We start from the raw sequence: 24,059 nt of genomic DNA on the forward strand, positions 1-24,059 counted from the left end.
TGTCCCCTGTGAAGTCCTACCTCTAAGCAAAGTGAAGTATTCACAGGTGTGTGAGGGGGGGGGTGGTTTAGCAAGCTACCCCTCCCTACCCCCTGCTATCTAGCGGTTGGGTAGTAAACCCTCGTAAAATTGTAACGGCTCGTCATTTCAGCTACGCCGAAGTAATAACCCCCATATTAAATAGCTAAGGTTTGTATAGTTAGGAAAAATACAAATTATCTACAAATTTGTCATTTTGCTAGATTATCTCTATTTATTTCTTTTGTTGGTACTGTATATGTTACTGATGACTATTTTGGGAAATTTATGTAGTTTTTTTATTTGTATGATGTTATTTAAATAACATTTTCTCTCCTATTTTCAGACTGTCGGACATTCTTGTCGGCAGCGTATCGATGTGAAGAGGCATGGAATAATCGTTTAAAAACTCCTCTTTTGGCAAATATAAATTCAAGTAAGTACATTACTCTATGTATGGTTTTATTGATAATGTTTATGAGATTTTTAATTTTTTCTTACTATATGTTTCAGTTCATCATTTGTGATTAGCATTATAATATTAGGTGGCATTCATACCTGGAGAAAATTTCACTCTTTTTTTTCAACATGAAATTGAGAAACGCGCTCCGCGGTATAATATTTCACCACTTTCATTGTTATTGTGTATTTGTTCCTACAAGGATACAAACTATCATTCTATAACCCCTTCACGACAAGGCCGCAGATCCATCACTCATGCTATATACTGTACGAGATTTTTGGGCTCAAACCATGTCGTCCTGATGGAAGTTCCTAAGATAGCTTCCATAGGGATATATTATACTACAGTGATATTCCCAGAGAATTAACCTTCAGGTTCCAGAATTCTAACTCCTGGAGCGAATATCCTTAAAATTTTTTCAAGGATATCGCATAATATCAGAGGACGCATTCTTGACATGCCACATAGCAATCTGCACCCCTAATAGCGTTTACGCTTCGAGGGTGACGTGGCAAAAGAATAGAAGGGGGCCGTAACAAGGTTACCCCCCTTCCCGTACTACTATTGACCACCACCCCAGCGCCATTCCCAAGATGGCGGACATTCCTAATTTTGTAGCGATTTCGCTCAGTGGTGTTCCCTGTTGGTCTAACTTTTCGATCGATTTTCAAGGATTTTATTATGCATTCTCCAACTTATTTCGCCTTCGGAAAGTTGAGTATTGGGTCTTTACAATGAATAGTTTGTTCCGTAACCGAAATACAAACCACGCTATTTACATTGGGTTTACTTTTGGCGTAGCTGAAATGACGAGTCAATAGTTTTTAACGAGGGTTAACTATCCCCGCGGTAGTTAGCTGGGGTAGGGGAAGGGGTAGCTTGCTACCCCTCCCCCCCACACCGGTGATTTTCTTTACTTCACTTTTGGCTCCGGCGATGAACAGACGTGTCTGTCCATCGTCCTCGTTTGACAGCCTTAATCTTTTTTGCTTTTCCTCAGTTTGTGTGTGTTTGAAGTTGGCCTCACCCTTGGATATCCATCATGCGCAAGTGCCCTGGTATTGCCGGTCGCCCTTGCGGTACTTTCATGTCTGCGGTGGATATGGATCCTCACACCCTTTGCCCGCAGTGTCGAGGCCGACGGTGTGACCGAGAAAATACTTGTAGTATGTGTAGGGAGTGGTCTGCCTCCCAGTGGGAGAAGTTTGGCCGCCGGCGTAAGAAGAAGTCCAAGAGAGACCGTTCTCCTTCTGGGGTTGCCTTGAAGGAGGAAGGCTCTCGGGACTCTTCTTCCGTCGCCCAAACCTCCTCCGAAGCTCCCCCTCGTCTGGCTCCGAAGGAGAGACCGCCCTAGTGGGAGCGTAGGCCCTAGTTCTGTTTCCCGACCTTGGGTTGGAGGAGAGGGCGTCGCCTCCCATAGCGGGGCGGCTCCCCCTCCTCCCCCGTGGGAGGTTGTTGATAATGATTCTTTGTCTCATGATGATCTCTTTCAGCTTTGGGCTTCCTTGGAGCTGAAGGGCCTGCCCTCCAAGGAAGCCCTGTTTGACCTGGTCCAGTTGGGGGCCGCTGTTAAGCAGTCGATGGTGATAGCAGAGGTAGATCCTCTGTCTATCGTCGACGTCGTGGTGACAGAGGCTTCCGACGGGTCGGGGCAAACCTCTGCGGTTCTTGATGAGGATGACGTTGCTGAAGGCTCTCCTCCCCCTTCTGTACATCCTTCGAAGGGGGAAGGGAGTCCCACGGGCTCTTCTTCTGCCAAGCCTCCCTCTCGGGGGAGCGCTTTGACTGAGACTCCCCTTCGGAGGACGGATGATCCTGACGACCCCCCACGTGGCCGCCTTCGCCGTAAGGCTCACCGTCCGCTACGTCGTAAGGGCCTCCCGTCTCCCTATAAGGGTGCTAAGAGGCCCCTTTTTGAATCTTCGCCTCCTTCCTCCGATGGGGATTCTCCTCGCCGTAAGCAGCCTGCAGCTCCTGCCTCCTTAGACCTCTCCGGGGATCAATCTCTAGTGGGAGCGTAGGCCCTAGTTCTGTTTCCCGACCTTGGGTTGGAGGAGAGGGCGTCGCCTCCCATAGCGGGGCGGCTCCCCCTCCTCCCCCGTGGGAGGTTGTTGATAATGATTCTTTGTCTCATGATGATCTCTTTCAGCTTTGGGCTTCCTTGGAGCTGAAGGGCCTGCCCTCCAAGGAAGCCCTGTTTGACCTGGTCCAGTTGGGGGCCGCTGTTAAGCAGTCGATGGTGATAGCAGAGGTAGATCCTCTGTCTATCGTCGACGTCGTGGTGACAGAGGCTTCCGACGGGTCGGGGCAAACCTCTGCGGTTCTTGATGAGGATGACGTTGCTGAAGGCTCTCCTCCCCCTTCTGTACATCCTTCGAAGGGGGAAGGGAGTCCCACGGGCTCTTCTTCTGCCAAGCCTCCCTCTCGGGGGAGCGCTTTGACTGAGACTCCCCTTCGGAGGACGGATGATCCTGACGACCCCCCACGTGGCCGCCTTCGCCGTAAGGCTCACCGTCCGCTACGTCGTAAGGGCCTCCCGTCTCCCTATAAGGGTGCTAAGAGGCCCCTTTTTGAATCTTCGCCTCCTTCCTCCGATGGGGATTCTCCTCGCCGTAAGCAGCCTGCAGCTCCTGCCTCCTTAGACCTCTCCGGGGATCAATCTCGTTCTCCAACGCCTTCCAGACCTTCCGCCCCCGGTGCAGATGGACAGCAGTCTGACCTCGTCATCCGACGGGCAACGGTCCCTTTGGGGCAAAGGGTTGCCTCCCACGGTGTGGGTGCTTCCCTTGCGCGTCAGGGTTCCCCTGCTCACCCTTCTGCAGAGTTAGCGCACAGGTGCTCTACTGCTCGTCAGCGTTCTCCTGATCGCCAGCGCTCTCCTGTTCGTCAGTGCTCTCCTGATGATCGTCGCCCCACTGCTCGCCAGCGCTCTCCTGAGGACTCTGAACATCCTGCTGTTCCTGTTGTGCGCCCAGCGCGCCATCGGTCTCCTGAGCGCTCTAGATCTCCTGCCCGTCAGAGCGCACCTGCGCTCCCATTTCCTGATACGCGCCCTGTGCGCCCACGTTCGCCCGCGCGACCTAGAACTTCGGTTCAGGTCTTGGATAAGGACTCTTCTTCTCCTCGCCCTCGCGATCCTGCTCGTCAGCCTGTTCCAGCGCAACAATGCTCGCGGTCGCCTACGTGTACTTCTAAGGCTACTGTACGCCCTCTCGCCCACGCTCCTCCTGTTCCTGAGGCCGTTCGTGAATATTCGCCTTTGCACAACGCGCCGGCAGCTCCCACACAGGATTCCACGCGTCGCCCTTCTGCTCGCCAGCGATCACAGACGCGTCAACGTTCCCCTGCTCGTCAGCGATCTCCTGCGCGTCAACGGTCCCCAGCGCTTCAGGGATCCCCAGAGGATCTGGAGAAACATGGGTCTCCTTCTTTCAGCTCGCCCATGCGCGGTCGCTCGCCTGTGCGTTCTAGGCGCCATCGCTCTCCAACGCGCCACCATGCGCCAACGCGCCACCATGCGCCAACGAGCCATCGCTCGCCTACGCGCCAGCGTTCACCAACACGCCATCGATCGCCTGCTCGTCATCGATCTCCCACGCGTTACAGGTCCCCTGGACACCATCGACAGCGGTCGTCGGAGCGATCTCGTTCGCCCACGCGCCGACGCACCAACGCGCTCGCCCTCGCGCTCACTCGCCTACACGCCCATGCGATTGTTCGCCCGCTCGTGACCACTCCGGCGCTCGATTGTCTCCGCGCGATTGCGCACCCGCGCTTCAACAGCCTCTCGCGCGCGACTCCTTAGTGTCGCCTACGCACGAGCGTCAACACAACCCCCGTTCGCGTCAGGTTCCGCAGCTCGCGACAGCAGCAGGGACGCTTGTCACCAGACCGCAATCAGGATCGCCCCCGCCTAAGCGCAGGTCTCTTTTTCAGGATAGGGAAGACCCATCGGAGAGGTCAGAACAACTTTCTTCCCCTTTTTCCTTACAGGCAGGTCCAGTGGTGTCCACTCCGAAGGATTGCCCGATCCCCTTCCCTCCAGCGGGAATTTCGGACTCTGTGTCCGTGTCTCGGCAGTCTTGGTTTGGTCCTTTGATGCGGGCGTTAGTGAAGGCTATGAAGCCGGCACTCGCCGATCAAGGACACAAGCCAACGGCGGCCTCGCCCCCGCTGAAGAGAAGGAGAGGAGTGGACTTCGTGGTGACTTCTCCCAGGGAGAAGCTGGTTCCTAAGAGGTCCGTCAGGAAGGCTCCATCCCCTTCGCAGGCGCTTTCTCCTTCTCCTGAAGACGAGGCTTTTCTGTCCTCAGGAGAATCCAGTGAGGTAGTGGTCTCCCCCTCGGCACCAAGGGGCGAGTCGTCTCCTCGTGGAGGGGAATCGTCTCGCGTGGAAGGCACCTTCCAGACCTCTTTGTTGGGGTCGTGTATCCCTCCCAGGAGGGAACCTAAAGACTCCAAGACGATTCCGATGTCTTCTTCTCGAATTCGTCAGGAGCCAGCTGCACCCCGGGAGAACGTCCACGCATCTCCCCAGGAAGAGATTCCGGGGACGGGAGACTTAGCTGCCAGGGAGGAGACCAGCAAGAGTCTGAGCACGCCTTCTGGCAAGTCCTGAGCCTGATGAGACAGCTCAACGGGTTCATGGACCCCGTGATCGCCCCCCGTGAAGGCAAGGACACGGTCCTGGATCAGGTGTACGGAACTCAGAAGCCCCCCAAGGCCAGTGCGGCTTTGCCCTGGTCCCAGGGGCTGAAGAGTGCCAGAGCCAGGGCCAATGCTCAACTCGCGGGTCTCGCTTCCTCCAGTCGTTCCTCTGCCGGAATTTAACTCCTCCCACCTCCTCATCTCCAGCAGAGGAGGTATTTTGAGATCATGGGGGAGTCTAGCCTCGCTCTTCCCCTCCATCATTCAGTAGAAGAGCTCGCTAGAGGAGTTCCCCTTGAGAAGCTCTCCGCCCGGCAGGTGACGTTCTCGGCGTCGGAGATCCTGAGCCATGAGAAGGTCGCGAAGTGCGCCATGCAGGCCACTTCGTGGCTGGATATCTGGCTAGGTTCTCTGGGCATCCTATTGTGCTCCGAGGATCAGTCTAAGGAGACCAATAGGAAGGCCCTGGAGACCTTCCTCCTCTCGGGCACTCGCTCCATCGAGTTCCTGGCACATCAGGTTACCAACCTTTGGGCCAACTCGGTGTTGAAGCGTCGTGATGCGGTGACCGAGAAGATCCACCCGAAGGTCCCCGCCGTGGATGTCTGCAGGCTCAGGCACGCTTCCCTCCTTGGGGGGAATCTGTTCGAGCCGCAGGACATGAAACGCACAGCTGAGAGGTGGAGGAAGTCGAGCCAGGACTCCCTCCTCCAAAGGGCCCTTGCATCTCGGCCCTATAAGCCTCCAGCTCCGCAGCAACCGTAGCAGCAGCCTCACAAGACACCAAAGCAGGCACCGGCAGCCAAGAAAGTGGTGTCTAAGCCCCAGCCCTTTCCAGCTAAGGACAAGAGGGGCGGTAAGTCCTCCAGGGGAGGCAAGACTCCTAGAGGGAGCGGCCGCGGCCGCAAACGCTAGGAGTGGCAGTCACCCCGCGTGTCCACCTGTGGGGGGATGCCTTCAAAGTTGCGTGTACAGGTGGCAGCAACAAGGGGCCGATGCTTGGATGGTCTCTGTGATCGGCCAAGGCTATCGCGTCCCATTCACGACATCTCAACCTCCCCTGACAGCGAATCCAGTGTCGTTGAGCTCCTATGCCATGGGATCGGTAAAGGGGCTAGCCCTTCGGGCAGAAGTCGAGACCATGCTCAAGAAGGATGCTCTCCAGGAGGTAGTCGACGGCTCCCCAGGCTTCTTCAGTCGACTCTTTCTTGTAAAGAAGGCGTCTGGAGGCTGGAGACCTGTCATCGACCTCTCAGCTCTGAACAAGTTTGTCAAGCAAACTCCGTTTAGCATGGAGACAGCGGACACGGTCAGACTTGCAGTGAGACCACAAGACTTCATGTGCACACTGGATCTAAAGGACGCATACTTCCAGATCCCAATCCATCCGTCTTCCAGGAAGTACTTGAGATTCAGCCTAGACAGCAAGACCTACCAGTTCAAGGTGCTGTGCTTCGGTCTCTCCACAGCACCTCAGTTGTTCACCAGAGTGTTCACCCTGATTTCATCTTGGGCGCACAGGAACGGCATCCGTCTCCTTCGTTATCTGGACGACTGGTTGATCCTAGCAGATTTGGAGTCGACCCTTCTTCGACACCGAGACAGGCTTCTGGGACTTTGCCAGGATCTGGAGATCGTGGTAAATCTCGAGAAGTCCTCTCTGCAGCCGTCCCAACGACTGGTTTATCTAGGCATGTTGTTAGACACCAATCTCCACAAAGCCTTTCCATCAGACGACAGGATAGCAAGGCTGAGGAGGGTGGCGGAACCCTTCCTCAGGCGAGAAGAGCTTCCAGCCCAATCGTGGTTGCGTCTCTTAGGTCACCTGTCCTCCCTGGCTCGTCTGGTTCCAAACGGCCGTCTCAGGATGAGATCCCTGCAGTGGCGGCTCAAGTCCCGGTGGAATCAAGGATCCGATTCCCCACTCTTACAGGTCCTGATAGGACCTTCGGAACAGGCGGACCTGCGGTGGTGGCTGGTCGACGAGAACCTGCGAAAGGGAGTAGATCTTCTCGTCCTCCCCCCGGAGTTGACACTGTTTTCGGACGCGTCAAAAGAAGGGTGGGGGTCGCACATTCTGAACCAGAGGACCTCAGGCCTTTGGTCAGAATCAGAAAAGTACCTGCACATCAACCTGCTAGAGATGAAGGCCGTCTTTCTGGCTCTTCAGCAGTTCCAACGGACCCTGGCGGGTCACTCCGTGGTGGTGATGAGCGAAAACACCCCGGTAGTGGCTTATATCAACAAGCAGGGAGGTACTTTTTCGCAGCAGCTATCCCATCTTGCAGTAGAGATTCTGAGGTGGACCGAAGTCCACTCGATAACACTATCAGCTCGCTTCATTCCTGGCAAGAAGAATGTGCTCGCCGACAGTCTGAGCAGGGCTTCGCAGATAGTGAGTACCGAGTGGTCTTTGGATCCTCAGATAGCCAACAAAGTCCTGACTTTGTGGGGTTCCCCGACCGTGGATCTGTTCGCGACAGCTTTGAATTTCAAGCTGCCCCTGTACTGCTCCCCAGTCCCGGACCCCAAGGCACTCTGGCAAGATGCTGTCCAACAACGGTGGGACAACATCGACGTGTACGCCTTCCCACCGTTCTGTCTGAAGAGAAGGGTGCTCAACAGGACCAGACTATCGGTCAACCTGTCAATGACTCTGATAGCTCCGCTATGGCATCACTCGGAATGGTTCCCGGACCTTCTGCAGCTCCTGACGGAGCTCCCGAGAGAACTTCCCCCACGACACGAGCTACTCAGACAACCACACTGCAACATCTTCCACAAGGCCGTAGCCTCGCTTCGGCTTCACGCCTGGAGACTGTCCAGCGTCTCGTCACGGAGAAAGGCTTTTCGCAACAGGGTGCGGAGAGGATGTCTCGGCACCTACGAAAGTCCTCTGAGGGAGTCTACCAGGCGAAGTGGAGAGTCTTCTGTGGTTGGTGTCATGGGAGGGGTATCTCTCCACTCGATGCCTCTATTCCAGCAATAGCGGAGTTCCTCGTTTATTTGCGGGAGGAAATGCGTCTTTCGGTCTCAGCGGTGAAAGGCTATCGGTCAGCCTTAAGCTTGGCTTTTAGGCTGAAAGGAGTGGACATTTCTTCCTCGCTGGAACTCTCTCTACTCATACGTAGCTATGAGCTTACCTGCCCTCAGTCGGAAGTGAGACCTCCTTGGAACGTGGTTCAGGTTCTCAGGGCTCTTAAGAGACCTCCCTTCGAACCATTACGCCAGGCCTCTGATCGCCACCTGTCTTGGAAGACGGCTTTCCTGCTCGCTTTGGCCTCTGCCAAGCGAGTTAGTGAACTTCATGGTCTCTCGTACGACATCGCCCATTCAAGGGGATGGGGGAAGGTAATGTTCAGGTTCGTCCCTGAGTTTGTTGCCAAGACTCAGAATCCGGGAGTGCCGGACCCACGATTCGACTCTTTCAGGATCGCGAGTCTCCGTTTGGTAACAAGCGACCCAGACCAGCTGCTACTATGTCCAGTGAGGAGTCTGAGGTATTACTTGAAGAGACCAGCTGCAGTTCGTCCTCAAGTGCGAGCATTGTTTGTTAGCACAGGCAGGACAAAGAGGAGGGTCACCAAGAATACCATCTCGGCTTGGATTCGAAGGGTTATCCATCACGCCTTGAATCCAGACCCTCCTCCGTCACGTCGCCCTAGGGCACACGACGTCAGGGGCATTGCTACGTCCCTGGCCTTCAAGAGAAACTTCTCTGTGACGCAGGTGCTTCAAGCTGGGGTCTGGAAGCGTCAGACGACCTTCACAGCCCACTACCTGCAGGAAGTGACCCACAGGAGCCTCGATACCTTTTCTATCGGCCCTGTGGTGGCTGCACAACAGCTGGTCTAACCTCAGGCTCCTTTATGGACAAGTAGCAGTAGGTTGAGGGCGTTGTTACCCGGTTTTAGTCTGCATGAATGAAAGAGTATGTCTGACCCTTACTTCTTTCTTCATTCTCCCCTCTCTTGGGGAAGCAGCATCCTGGTCTCTGCATAGCTGACCTCAACCTCTGCAGGTAACCCATGCTTCCTTGTGCTCTTAGTATTAAGTTTAATACTGTCGCGTCCCCCATACCCTGACGAGGTGGTATTGGGAACGTCCTATCCTGGATTCCTATGTAAAGGTCTCAAGGTCAACTTCATAGGACGAGTCACGCTCTTTCCTCCACACAACTTATGTAGGCCACACGTTCTTTGCGAAGCAAGGAACTTGTGAGGTGCAGGGGCTCCTTTTCTCAAGTGCTACTCACTGGGAGGCGGAGCCCCTGGGTAAAGCCAAAGTCAGTAAGGTTGGGGACTTCCCACCCTTCCTAAGGGGTAAGTCACCCAATGTAAATAGCGTGGTTTGTATTTCGGTTACGGAACAAATGACAAATTCGGAGATAATTTGTATTTTTCCTAACCATACAAACCTTAGCTATTTACACATATTTGCCTGCCAGCCCTGTCCCCCAAGTCAAGTCCTACCTCTAAGTGAAGTGAAGCAAATCACCGGTGTGTGGGGGGGAGGGGTAGCAAGCTACCCCTTCCCCTACCCCCGCTAACTACCGCGGGGGTAGTTAACCCTCGTTAAAAACTATTGGCTCGTCATTTCAGCTACGCCGAAAGTAAACCCAAAGTAAATAGCTAAGGTTTGTATGGTTAGGAAAAATACAAATTATCTCCGAATTTGGCATTTTTAGTTCTCTTTTCACAGTGAAATTTGAGTAATTTATTGTGTTTAGAGCTAGCCTGTACCGGAGGCGCTATGAGCGCTGTCGTTCGTTGGTCATGTTATTTAGTTAGCAGAACGACTTCCCGGTTTTTATATAGCATCATATATCATTAATTAATTATTTAATTATGTTAGCTATTTAGGCAATATATTCTTGTAAAGATATTTACATTGTGTATATTTTTACCTTTTTCACTTCGATCGTATAGTTAGAGTCTCGGAGAGTGAGGTAACCGAGATCTCGTCTCGTCTAGGTACCTAATCTAGGCGTGTTATTATACGTTTAGACATTCCCCGGTTACCCTTGTGTATGGTGATTTCAATTATGCAGAGATAGGTAACTCTTTAAATTGGATGAAACTTTACCCCTCTCAAAAAGGGAGATTTAAGGTTAATCCCTCTTCCCTCTGAATGTACCCTCAGGCTACAACCTTAGCGGGTCGGCCTCAAATTTTTAATTCAGGCATGACTTTCCTACGGTTTTTTCTGCCCTTCCCCTGTAACCGCAGATGCAGGTTTTTGGGGTTTTGGACAGAATCTCAGAGTATTTAGTCTGTGGTCGGTAGCTACCTGGCAAGATGAATAGAATTCTTTTGCTACGTTAGGCTACCGACATAGGAGGCTAGACCTCCCTAGGCCACTCCTGAAGGGTCTGTATGATATGACCCTTCTTCCTGTGACCTAGCAGACTAGTCCTGTGTTAGTGGACCCTAGGCTGAGGAATAGAATTCTTCTAATGCTTAGGGGTCACTGGCACTACAACCCCGTTTCCTTACCATTAGAGGTGGTTGCGATGGTGCTACCAACCTCTTGATCGTATTAATCTAACCCTAGGCTAAGGAATAGAATTCTTTAGCCACATGGGATAGTTCTAATACAGGAACGGAGTTTGTTAGGTGGGGCAGGACAGGCTACGGCCGGCTCCTGCTGTACCCTTCACAGGACCCTCTTTTCCCTTCCCTTCTATCCCTTTACTGTACGGTATGATGGCGAATCCCGGCAACCTTACTGTTGCCGGTGGGTTGCCGGGATCGACCAGACACCCCCTCTTACAGTTGATAGCTGCCGGGCGGCAGTCATGACAGCTGCCGGCTGGCAGTCTTAACATCTGTTGGCCGGCAGTAATGACAGCTGTGAGCCGGCAGTCATGGCTACTGCCGGCAGCTGCTGGCCATGTTGGCTGTAGGTGGGAAGTCCCTTCTGTTTACAAAGGTTCTTCAATTCTTTCTTGAACTGCTAACAACTATGGCTACTGCCGAGGTGCTGCTTACCAGGTCGGCACAGAATGGTGCCTACTCAACCGGCAGCACGCCGACTGTACTGATACTGCCGGCCGGCAGTACTGGTCAGCGGTGCCGGCCGGCAAGGTTTAGACAGATCCTTGCCGGCGACAGTACTGTAGCTGGATGGAAGCTTGAATTTTATATTCTCCCCTTCCATTTGAACCTTCTTTCTGGAGAAGGTAATAATAATAGACTTTTGCATTCCTTTTACTGTATATATATAGAGTAGTAGGTAGCCTGTTCTCCGTGCTATCTCTCTTTCTTTTAGCCAGCAGGCTAGATGTGCTAGCATTAGCTAGCTATGCCGACAACATGCTGTGTGAACTACAGTACTGTATATGTTTATCCAGGTAGTTAGTATTTTTGCAGTATAGGATATACTGCAAATAGAAAGCTTTTGTATATTTTATACTAGTAGTGTTTTCCAATATATTTGAAAATCCTACCCAAATATTTGTGGAACCCAATCTCATATTGAAATAATTTAATTCTTCCATATTCTGATTAGAAATTAGTCTTCAGATTACCCTGCAATATTAAAATTCTAAGGACTGGAGGTTACACTCCTAACCCTTAAAGGGCAGAGCCCTTATCCTCGAGTCTCCATGATTAGGAAACTCTATTTGTTCCGTAACTGAAATACAAACAACGCTATTTACATAGGGTAATTACTTCGGCGTAGCTGAATGACGAGCCATAAGAATTTTAACGAGGGTTTACTACCCCACCGCTAGATAGCGGGGGGTAGGGAGGGGTAGCTAGCTACCACCCCCCCACTCACACACACCGGTGATTGCTTCACTTTACTTTTGGCTCGGGCGGAGAACAGACCTGTCTGCTCTCTCCCTCGTTTTGACTGCCATATTTAATCTGTTTTTGCTTTTTCTTCCTCACAGTGTGTTTGAAGTTGGCCTCTACTGATTATGCGTACGTGCCCTGGACTTCCCGGCCTCCCTTGTGGGACTTTTATGTCGGCGGTCGACACCGATCCCCACACCTTGTGTCCTCATTGTAGGGGCCAACGGTGTGATAGCGGTAATGTATGTATCGAATGTAGGGAGTGGTCTACCTCCCAGTGGGAGAGGTTTGCCCGGCGCCGGAAGAAGAAGTCTAAAAGGGATCTTTTCTCCTTCAGAGGCTTCTTTGAAGAGAGAAAATTCCAAAACTTCTTCCGTAGCCCTTTCCTCCTCCGAAGCTCCCCTTCGAGCGGTCTCTTCCGAGAGGCCGGCGAGTGGTAGCGTAGACCGTATTGCTGTTGACCGATCCCGGGGTGCGGGAGAGGTAGTTGCCTCCCATAGCGAGGCGGCTGCCCCCCTCCCCCGGAGGAGGATATGAACATTGATTTATCTGTCAATAACCATGATTTGTTGCAGCTTTGGGCTTCCTTGGGGCTGCAGGGTTCGCCCTCCAGGGAAGCCCTGTTTGACATGATCAAACTTGGTGCAGCTGTCAAACAATCGCCAACTACAGCAGGGATAGATCCTCTGTCTGTTGTTGACGTTGTTGTGACGGAGGCATCTCGTGGGTCTAGTCAAACCCCCGTTCCTGTTGCTGAGGTAGCTGAAGGCTTAGTTTCCCCCTCCGAACACCTTTCGATGGAGGAACTAAGTCCTATGGTCTCTCCTGCCGGTGATTCTCCCCCTCGGGGGAGTTCACTCGCAGAGACTCCTCTTCGGAGGCCCTACGATGGTCAGCCTGCTGACCCCACAGCCCCTCATGGGCGTATAAGGCGGAAGGCTCGTCCTCCCCTTCGCCGTAGAGGTCTTCCTTCCCCTCACAAAGGAGTTAGGAGGCGCCTCTTCGACTCGTCGTCACCACAGTCCTTTGCGGAGGAGACGACTCGCCGTTTACCAATCCTGCCAGCTACCACCTTAGACCTCTCCGGGGATCGTTCGCGATCCCCTTCGGATGATGGTCGTCCTTCGGGACCCTGTGACCAGTCTCCCTCCAGACCTACTGACCTGCCGTCACCCTTCGAGGATGCTGATGCGCTTTACGCGCCACCTGAACCTACCATTGCGCAGGCACCGGTCCCTTCGGGGCTTAAGGGACTTGAGCGCAAATCTGCGCCTCTTGCCCTCAAGCGCCAGGTTCAACCTGCGCGCCCTCATGCTGCTGCTGCCGTTCCAGTCTTAGCGCCACAGCGCTCCCCTGCTCGCGTGCGCGCCCCTGTTCCTGTTACGCGCCAGGGTTTCCCTGTGCGCCCACTTCCTTCTGCGCCCCAGCGCCCGCCAGCAGTTCCTGATCTAGCGCGCCAGCGCTCACCTGTGCACACGCGCCCACCTGCGCCCCAGCGTTCTCCGGTTCCTGCCACGTCGCGCGCAGTCCAAGAGGCTCTTAGGTTAGCGCACAGGCGCTCACAGGTACCTCTGGACTCGCAGCGCCCTTCTGGAGTTAGTCGTGAGGCGTGCCCATCGTGCGCAGTTCCAGTCACAGCGCACACGCGCTCGCCAACGCGCTTCTACATCCCAGCGCGCAGTCCAGGAGGTGCCTAAGTTAGTACACGGGCGCTCCCAGGTACCCCTGGACTCTCCTTCCAGACCGCGCAATCCTGCACGCGCCCCTCCAGTCGCGCGGGACGCTCCGGTTGCGCGCCAGGTTCCAGTCTCTCTCAATCCAACAGCACACACCTGTGCGCCCTAATCCGATCGCGCGCCCTGCACACCCACCTCAGCAGCACACACCAGTGCTCCCATATCCTGATGCGCGCCCATGATCCCCTGCGCGCCCACAGGTTAATATACCTGTTCAAACGGATCAGCGCCCACCTGCGCTCCAACGCGCAAACCCACCCTCGCGCTATCCCGAACCTGCGCACTCGCGCCCTCGCCCGGTTCTTCCGGATACGCGCCACTACTCTCTCGCGCCCGTCAGTGCTGCATCAGGATGCTGCGCGCCCTCGTATCCAGCCTCCTCACGATCCAGTCCCTGCGCGCCACACGCCCTCGCCATCTCTTACGCGCCCGTGCCATCGCCTAAGCGCCCCCGCGCCCGCTCCACCAACCTCTTACGCCTGCGCCCATGCTAGCGCGAGATTCCTATGGCACACGATCCTTTCGCGCGCGATCCTGGACAGAGCCCATCGCGCGACCTCCAGGTCATCATCTCGTTCCCCTCCCCGCAAGCGCAGAACAGCGCGCTCGCCGGAGGAGGGGTGGTTCCTGGACAGGTCTAAGGACTCTCTTGTTTCAGCTTTTCAGGTGAACTCTCGTTTGTCGACTCCTCCAAGGGATCGAACGATCCCCTTCCCTCCAGAGGGAGTGTCTGACAGCGCGACTGTCAGCCAGCAGCCCTGGTTCGGGACCGTGGTCAGAGCTCTTGTGCAGGCTATGAAGCCCATCCTCTCTGATGTGGGTCACAAATCAGTGGCGGCTTCTTCCCCCCTGAAGAGGAAGAGAGGAGTCCCCTCCGTGGAGACACCTCTGAGGGCTATTCTGTCTCCTCGCAGATCCTTGCGCAAGGCTCCTTCCCCCCCAAACTTTCTCTCCCTCCCCTGCGGATGAGGATTACCCATCCTCAGGAGAGTCGGACGAGCCGGACCGTTCCCCCATCGCACCAATGGGGGAAACTCCGCCTCTCCCTGAGAAGTCTTCTCGTCCAGAGGTGGAAAAGAGCCTGCACCCATCGTTACTCGAGTCCTGTATCCCTCCCAGGAGGGAACTGAAGGACTCTTAAGACGATTCCCAAGTCGTCAACAAGGATCAGACAGGAGCCAGCTAGACCTTCTGAGGATGTACACGTGTCCCCCCAGGAAGAGCCACTGGGGACAGGAGACTTTGCTGCCAGTCCTTCAGGAGGAGAGCATTCTGGCAAGTCCTGACCCTCATGAGGAACTTCAACGGGATTCCAGACCCAGAGATTCCTCCTCATGAGGGTAAGGACACGGTCTTGGACCGTGTCTATGGCACCCAGAAACCCTCTAGGGCCAGTGCAGTTTTGCCCTGGTCTCAGGGGATGAAGAGTGCCAGGGACAAGGTCGAGGGCTAGCCCTCTGAGCTTGCCTCCTGCAGTAGATCCAGCGCCGGTAACAAGCTCCTCCCTCCTCCTCAAGTCCATCAGAGGAGGTACTTTGAGATCCGTGAGGAGTCTTGTTTGGGTCTTCCAATTCACCACTCCGTGGAAGAACGCACCGGGGGAGTCCCTCTAGAGAGACTCTCCAACCGGCACATGTCCTATTCAGCTACTCAGATCCTAAGCCAGGAGAAGGTCGCGAAGTGTGCCATTCAGGCAACTTCATGGCTTGACATCTGGCTGGGGTCTCTGGGCATCCTGGTGCGGTCTGAGGACCTCTCAAAAGAAAGCACCAGGAAGGCACTGGAGACTTTCTTGCTCTCAGGCACGCGGACCATCGATTTTCTGGGCCACCAAGTCTCGAGCTTGTGGGCCAATACGATTCTCAAATGACGGGACGCAGTGGCTGAGAGATTCCACCAGAAGGTCCCCAGTTCGGATGTTAGCAGGCTCAGACACTCTTCCGTGCTCGGTAAGAGTTTGTTTGAGCCTAAGGACGTGAAGCTTACCGCTGAGAGGTGGAGGAAGACCAACCAGGATTCCCTCATCCATAGGGCTCTGACATCGAGGCCCTACAAACCTCCAGCGGCCCAACAGCCCCGTCCAGCTAAGGACACAAAGAAGACGACAGCAGCAAAGCCGAAGGTGTCTAAGCCCTTTCCTGCCAAGAGCAGAAGGAGCAAGAAGTCTTCCAGTGGAGGCAAGAACCCTAGAGTAAACGGCCGAGGCCATAAACGTTAGGGTCGGCAGTCCCCCTGCATGTCCACCAGGGTGGGGAATGCCTACAAAGTTGCGCGGCAAGGTGGCAGCAACTCGGGGCAGATACCTGGACGATTTCCGTAATCGGTCAGGGTTATCGCGTCCTGTTCACAGCTTCTCTACCTCCCCTGACAGCGAATCCAGTGTCGTTGAGCTCACTTGCCATGGGATCGGCAAGAGGGCAAGGCCTTTGGGCAGAAGTCCAGACCATGTTGAAGAAGGACGCTCTCCAAGAGGTTTTAGACGGGTCCCCAGGCTTTTAGAGTCGACTCTTTCTTGTAAAGAAGGCGTCTGGAGGCTGGAGACCAGTCATCGACCTCTCTACCCTGAACGGGTTTGTCAAACAGACTCCGTTCAGTATGGAGACGGCAGACACGGTCAGAATTGCAGTGAGACCAAAAGACTTCATGTGTACACTGGACCTGGAGGACGCGTACTTCCAGATCCCAGTCCATCCGTCTTCAAGGAAGTACCTAAGATTTTGCCTAGACAACAAGATCTACCAGTTCAAGGTGCTGTGTTTCGGTCTCTCCACAGCCCCTCAGGTGTTCACCAGAATGTTCACCCTGATATCATCGTGGGCCTACAGGATCGGCATACAGTACATCTTATTCGTTACCTGGACGACTGGCTGATCCTAGCGGACTCGGAGGCAACCCTTCTTCGCCACCGAGACAACCTCCTTGAACTTTGCCAGGATCTAGGGATCATGGTAAATCTCGAGAAGTCCTCTCTGCAGCCCTCTCAGAAACTGGTATATCTAAGCATTGTCATAGACACTAATCTCCACAAAGCCTTCCCATCAGACGACAGGATAGCAAGGCTGAGGAAGGTTGCGAGGCCTTTCCTCAATCGAGAAGAACTCCCAGCCCAAACGTGGCTGCGTCTCCTCGGCCACCTCTCCTCCCTGGCCTGTCTCGTTCCCAACGGTCGCCTCAGAATGAGATATCTCCAGTAGCGGCTCAAGTCCCAGTGGAATCAATGTCACGATTCCCCGGACACTTTGGTCCCTGTGGGCCCTGCGGAACGGACAGACCTCCAGTGGTGGGTGGCAGACGAGAATCTATGAAAGGGATTGGATCTTCTCGTCCTTCCCCTGGATTTGATGTTGTTCTTGGACGCATCAAAGAAAGGGTGGGGGGCCCACGTTCTGAACCACAGGACCTCAGGCCTGTGGTCAGAATCAGAAAAATACCTTCACATAGACCTGCTGGAAATGAAGGCCGTGTTCCTGGCACTTCAGAAGTTCCACCAAGTCCTGGCAGGCCACTGTGGTGGTGATGAGCGACAACACCACAGTGGTGGCTTATATCAACAAGCAGAGAGGTACCTTTTCAGAACAGCTATCCCATCTTGCAGTAGAGATTCTGAGATGGTCCGAAGTCCACTCGATCACACTAGCGGCTCGCTTCATTCCAGGCAAAAGGAATGTGCTCGCCGACAGTCTGGGCAGAGCGACGCAGATAGTGAGTACCGAGTGTTCTTGAATCGTCAAGTAGCCAGCAAAGTCCTGACTTTGTGGGGTTCCCCGATGGTGGATCTGTTCGCTACAGCGCTGAACTTCAAGCTCCCGTTGTACTGCTCCCCGGTCCCGGACCCCAAGGCTCTCTGGCAGGATGCCTTCCAACAACGGTGGGACAACATCGATTTGTACGCCTTTGCCCCATTCTGTCTGATGAGGAGGGTGCTCAACATGACCAGAATATCAGCCAATCTTTCAATGACCCTGATAGCTCTGCTATGGCATCACGCAGAATGGTTCCCGGACCTTCTGCAACTCCTCACGGAGGTTCCGAGAGAACTCCCTCCTCGTCACGAACTACTCAAACAACCACACGCCAACATCTTCCACAAAGCCGTAGCTTCGCTTCGACTTCACGCCTGGAGACTATCCAGCATCTCCTCAAGGAGAGAGGATTTTCGCAACAAGTTGCGAACAGGATGTCTGGTCACCTGCGCAAGTCATCCGCAGGGGTCCACCAGGCGAAGTGGCGAGTCTTCTGTGGTTGGTGTCGTGGAAGGGGTATCTCTCCACTCGATGCCACTATTCCAGCAATAGCGGAGTTTCTCGTGTATTTGCGGGAGGAAATGTGCCTTTCAGTCTCGGCAGTGAAAAGCTATCGCTCAGCCTTAAGGTTTGCCTTCAGACTTAAAGGAATGGACATTTCTTCCTTGCTGGAACTTTCCCTTCTCATACGGAGTTATGAACTTACCTGCCCTCAGTCGGAAGTGAGACCTCCTCCATGGAACGTGGTTCGAGTTCTCAGGTCTCTGAAGAGACCTCCCTACGAACCATTATGCCAGGCTTCAGATCGCTACCTTACCTGGAAGACGGTTTTCCTTCTAGCATTGGCTTCGGCCCAGCGAGTCAGTGAACTGCATGGTCTCTCGTACGACATCGCCCATTCAAGGGGATGGGGGGAGGCAACGTTCAGGTTCGTCCCTGAGTTTGTTGCTAAGACTCAGAATCCGGGAGTGCCGGACCCTAGGTTTGACTCTTTCCAGGCTTCGAGTCTTCGTTCTGTAACAGATGACCCAGACCATCTCCTACTGTGCCCAGTGAGGAGTCTGAGGTTGTATCCTAAAAGAACAGCTGCAGTTCGTCCCCAGGTGCAAGCCTTGTTCGTGAGCACTGGGAAAACGAAGAGGAGGGTCACCAGGAATACTATCTCGGCCTGGATTCGCAAGGTAATACACCTGGCCTTGAATCCTGACCCTTCTCCGTCACGTCGCCCTAGAGCGCATGATGGTAGGCATAGCTACGTCCCTGGCCTTCAAGAAAAATTATTCAGTGACGCAGGTCCTTCAAGCTGGGGTATGGAAGCGTCAGACCACATTCACGGCCCACTACCTGCAAGACGTGACACACAGGAGGCTTGATACGTTCTCTATCGGCTCTGTGGTAGCTGCACAACAGCTGGTCTAACCTCAGGCTCCTTAATGGACAAGTAGCAGAAGGTCGAGGGCATTGTTACCCGGTTTTAGTCTGCGTGAATGAAAAGATCTGTCTGGCCCTTATTCTTTTCTTCATCCTCTCCTCCCTTGGAGAAAGCAGCATCCTGGGTTCTCTGCACAGCTGACCTCGAACCACTGCAGGTAAACCATGCTCCCTTGTGTTCCTAGTATTAAGTTATTCCGTAACCGAAATACAAACCACGCTATTTACATTGGGTATTACTTTCGGCATAGCTGAAATTACGAGCCATTAGATTTTAATGAGGGTTTCCTACCCCGCGCTAGTTAGCAGGGGTAGGGGGAGGGGTAGCTTGCTACCCCTTCCTCCCTCACACTCCGGTGAAATGTCTCACTTCACTTTTGGCTTGGACGATGGACAGACGTGCCTGTCTTCGTCCTCGCTAGGCAGCCATTATTTGTTTTGTCTTTACTTAATCACTTGCTTTTCTTTTACTCAATATATATGTAAAAATTTTTTCGTTTTTATGTATATATTTGAGTATAGAAATCAGTAAGTTTCCTTTTCAGAGTTCGTGCTTGTGTGTGTAGTGTACGATATCTCCGTGGAGCCCTCGGCAGTTAGGCCACCACGGTGTAATTTCATGGGTCGCGATCGAGTTTGACTATGGTCTTTCTCTCTCTCTCTTTTGAGGTCGTTCACCCTTTACTATGTTTTGCCTTTACTGCGTCTGAGTAGCTTCCTTCCCGGGTGGGTGAGGTTGCTACGCCGTACGTTGTCTCAATTAGTTTATGAATCTAATTGTATTTGTTGGTTGTTCAGCTTTTGTAGAACTTTTCCTTTCGGGGTTTTCGTTTTTTATTTAGTGTTCATTCATTTTTAAATTACATAATTACATAGTTTCATAATTATAATTGTTATAATTCTGTGTTTGGTACAGCTCTCCTTCCGTGAGTGTAAGTGGTTGTGAAGGCACGTGCCTGTTGTGTAATTCTTCTGTTCTTTTCCCTCGGGATTCCTCTTCGAAGTCTTCCCGGGGGAATGAATGTTAACTAATGTTTTTTGTTTTTATTTTTCACAGTTAACGATCTAGTTCGTTTCTGTAATGTGACAACGGAGTGAGCTGTCTTGTTGAGGCCTGGGGAAACTGCTGTTGCTGCCTCCCCTATAGATCTTCGTCAGGGGCGTGTCTCCTTCTCCTGGAAGTACTCCCGTGACAACTGACAGCTCTCCAGTTCATTTTAGAACACTCTGGAGGCTCGCCTCCTTGGGTGGGTAACTTTCCTTCCGAGGGAAGTTTTCCTGTCCAGGCTTGAGTTTTTTTCCCTTTTGGGGGATCTCCTCTTGCCTGTTTTTAGTGCGACTATGCTCTTGGTGCTGAGCGGTCGCACCTGCAGTTACGCTCAAGGGGCTGGGCAACTGCAGGAGCCCCTCTTCGGAGGATTGCTCTTTTTAGGTCACTGGCTGACCCGTCTCTTCTACGAAGTGTTTCTCTCTCGTTCACGAGGGAGGACACTCATAGAGACTCCTCTTCGGAGGACTCTTCTGCTGTTGTTGCTGTTGGCCGCCTTCGCCGTAAGGCTCACCGTCCGCTACGTCGTAAGAGCCTCCCGTCTCCCTATAAGGGTGCTAATAGGCGCCTTTTTTTAATCTTCACTTCGTCGTATGCAGCCTGCAGCTCCTTCCTGCTTAGATCTCTCCGGGGATCGATCTCCAGCGCCTTCCAGACCTTCTGCCCCTGGCGTAGATGGACAGCAGTCTGACCTCGTCATTCGACGCGCAATGGTCCCTTTGGGGCAAAGGGTTGCCTCCCACGGTGTGGGTGCTTCCCTTGCGCGTCAGGGTTCCCCTGCGCGTCCTTCTGCAGTGTTAGCGCACAGGCGCTCTCCTGCTCGTCTGCGTTCTCCTGATCGCTAGCGCTCTCCTGTTTGCCAGCGCTCTCCTGTTTGCCAGCGCTCTCCTGTTTGCCAGCGCTTTCCTGGTCGTCAGCGCTCTCCTGATGATAATCGCCCCTCTGCTCGCCAGCGCTCTCCTGAGGTCTCCGAACATCCTGCTGTTCCTGTTGTGCGCCCTGCATGCCATCGGTCTCCTGAGCGCTCTAGATCTTCTGCCCGTCAGAGCGCACCTGCGCTCCCAGTTCCTGATACGCGTCCTGTGAGCCCACGTTCGCCCGCGCGACCTAGAACTTCGGTTCAGGTCTTGGACAAGGACTCTTCTCTCCTCGCCCTCGCGATCCGGCTCGTCAGCCTGTTTCAGCGCAGCAACGCTCGTGGTCGCCTACGCGTGCTTCTAAAGCTACTGTACACACAGGATTCCACGCGTCGCCCTTCGGCTTGCCAGCGATCTCCAGCTCGCCAGCGACCACAGACGCGTCAACATTCGCCTGCTCGTCAGCGATCTCCTGCGCGTCAACGATCCCCGGCGCATCAGCGATCCCCTGAACATCGGCGATCTCCTGACCGCCCGCGTGATCTTTCGCCTGCGCGCAAGCACCATGCGCCAATGCGCCATCACTTGCCTACGCGCCGGCGTTCACCAACACACCATCGATCGCCTGCTCGCTATCAATCTTCCACGCGTTACAGGTTCCCTGGACAACATCAGTAGCGATCTAGCGCTCACCTGCTGTGGAGCACGATCTCCAGTAGCTGAGTCTTGCCGTAGATCTTCCTCCTGCTCGCTGGTGCTCACCTTTACTTCTGTCCTGTGCGCCAGCTTTCTTCAAATCGCCAGCGCACATCTGCTCGCCTTTTCCTGCCACGCATCAATGGGCGCCAACGGTTTTTCCTGAACGTCCAGGATCGCCTGATTGACAGCTCGCATCAGCGCTCGCTGTTAACCGTCCCTAGTTTCTCACGCGTCAGCGATCTCCTACGCGCCCGCGCGATTCTTCACCTGCACGCTAGCGTTTTGTTAACACACCACTGCTCGCCAACGCGCCGTCGCTTGCCAACGCGCCATCGCTTGATAACGCGCCTTCACTCGCCTACGGGCCATTGCTTGCCAAGACGCGCCATCGCTCGCCAAGACGCGCCATCGCTCGTCAAAGGGCCATCGCTCGTCAAAGCGCCATCGCCCCCCTACGCGCCATCGGTCTCCCGACCGCCTGCGCTCGGCCGCGCGCCCACATGCCTACTCGACTAAACGCCCACAGGCCCGCGCGACCGCACGCCCACGTGCCCGCGCGACCGCACGCCCACGTGCCCGCGCGACCGCACGCCCACGTGCCCGCGCGTTTACGTGCCTGCGCACCAATGTTCGCCCGCGCGCAAACCAACGGTTTTCCATCGCGCGAGCGCCAGCTCGATTCCTGCAGTAAGCCATCGCTCGCCTGTGAACTATCGGATTTCGACCGCCAGCTCTCGCCCTTCCAACCACGCCCGCCCTCCTTCTGCGCTCCCTCGCGCACTTTCGTCTGCGCTCCTGCGTGCCCGCGCACGGGGGCTTCAACGTTCGCCCATGCGAGAACCATTGATTTACCATTGCGCGAGCGCTAGGGCGATTGCGACCGTGATTCCCGTCGGGTTTTCGCAACATGGCCAGCCTGGCGAGTCATTTGGAGCGCGTATTTCCAGAGCACGGTCTTCACCCTGTAAACGCAGAGCATGGCTTGTGCTAGAGCGGGAAGAATCTTCAGGGAGGTCCGTGTAACATTCTTCTTTCCAGAACCTGGGTTAGTCCTTTCTCTTCGTCATTCCCTGAAAGGATTTTGCCAGGGAGTTTTCCTTTCGAGATTTCTCCGTCGGGCAAGGGGTGGCTGGTTTAGCTCTTCCTCTTCACCTCTTGTGGAAGGGGCTTACCAGGCCTTTCCCTCCTCGGTTGCGACCCGAGGTTTTGTACCAGGAAGCCCCAGGAAGCTCATGGGTACTTTCCTCCTCTCGGGCTCAAGCACCTTTGCGTTCCGTCGCCAAGTTTCGAACTTGCGGGCAACCTCGATGTTGGAGCATCTAGACGCAGTGTCCGAGGGCTTCCTCTCGGGTGTCTCATCCGTGAATGTCGAAAAGCTCAGGCACTCTTCCATCCTTGGGAAGAGCTTGTTTTGAGCCCAAGGACGGAGAAATGGACAGTTGTTGGGCGGAGGAAGTCCCATTCCGTTTTCACTCTTCCAAGGCGCTTACTTCCAGACCCTGCAGGCCTCTGACGCCTCTTCATTCAGCCTCGTCAGCCTAAGTTATCGGAACCGGCTACGGCAGCTAAGACAAGGTGTACAATAGCAGTCCCCTCCTGTCAGGGACAGGTAGCACGGGAGGCTCTGCCGGGGGGGCATAAGCCTAGAGGGGACGGCAGAGTTCACAAACTCTAGGATTGGCAATCCCCCTTGCAGGTCTCACGCTGGGGGGATGCCTAAGGTTACTCGTCCGGATAACAGCCTCCCGATGCCGATTCCTGCACGATCTCCGTGATCAGCCAAGGATATCGCGCCTCGCTCTTACCATCTCTCCTTCACTGTCAGCGAATCCAGTGTCACTGAGCCTCTATGCCATGGGGTCGGCAAGAGGTTTGCCCGTTGGGCAGAAGGATCCATGCCTTAGGACAAGGTCCTCCATAGGGTCGTCGACGGCTTCCCCCCCCGGCTTCTTCAGTCGATCCTTTCATCTGGGAAAGCATCTGAGACGGGAGTTCCGTCGTCGACCTCTCAGCTCTGATCAAGTTTGTCGAACAAACTTCGTCCAGCGTGGAACAGCAGAGTCGATCAGACTGGTAACGAGGCTGCAGGACTCCTTAGGCCCTGGATCGGAAGGACGGGTACTTCCAGGTTCCATTCCATCCATCTTCCAGGAAGCTTTTGGAATTCAGCCTAGACTACAGGTGTTCCTGCTTAAGATGCGGTGTGGCGATCCCGTCGCGGCATCGCAGGTTTTTCCCCCAGAGAACTCTCCCTGCTTTCCTCATGGCCGTTCAGGAGCAGGCTTCCGCTCCTTCGCTTTTTGGAGGTCTGGTCAACTCCGGTAGGCTCGGGTTCGACCTTCTTCAACACGGGGACAAGCTTCCTGGTCTTTACCAAGAGTGAGGGATCATGGTAGCTTGCTAGGAGCCTTCTCTACTTTTGCCTCAACATCTGGAGTATATAGCCATGATATTGAGTCAACGGCCATACCACGTTGAAAACACCGCTTCTCGTCCGATCAGCGAAGTTAAGCAACGTTGGGTCTGGTCAGTACTTGGATGGGTGACCGCCTGGGAACACCAGATGCTGTTGACTCCTTCTCCGAGCCTTCCCTTCAGTTGACTGTGGCAAGGCTGAG

The 24,059-nt window shown here is 54.2% G+C and overlaps 1 protein-coding gene and 1 non-coding gene across 2 annotated transcripts in view; both read left to right on the plus strand.

The window, feature by feature from the left end:
* The window catches only part of LOC137645741 (uncharacterized), a 326,800-nt gene that overhangs the window by 39,838 nt on the left and 262,903 nt on the right, over window positions 1–24,059 (plus strand). Inside the window, exon 2 of the mRNA XM_068378640.1 lies at window positions 365–454. Within this exon, the coding sequence (XP_068234741.1) occupies window positions 365–454 (90 nt within the window). The remainder of the gene's footprint in view (window positions 1–364; window positions 455–24,059) is intronic.
* LOC137646185 (5S ribosomal RNA) lies at window positions 23,898–24,016 on the plus strand. Its single transcript, XR_011045435.1, has one exon. It is a non-coding gene; the product is annotated as a 5S ribosomal RNA (ribosomal RNA).

The sequence above is a fragment of the Palaemon carinicauda genome, chromosome 8 (genome assembly GCF_036898095.1).
Source record: "Palaemon carinicauda isolate YSFRI2023 chromosome 8, ASM3689809v2, whole genome shotgun sequence".
NCBI lineage: Eukaryota > Metazoa > Arthropoda > Malacostraca > Decapoda > Palaemonidae > Palaemon > Palaemon carinicauda.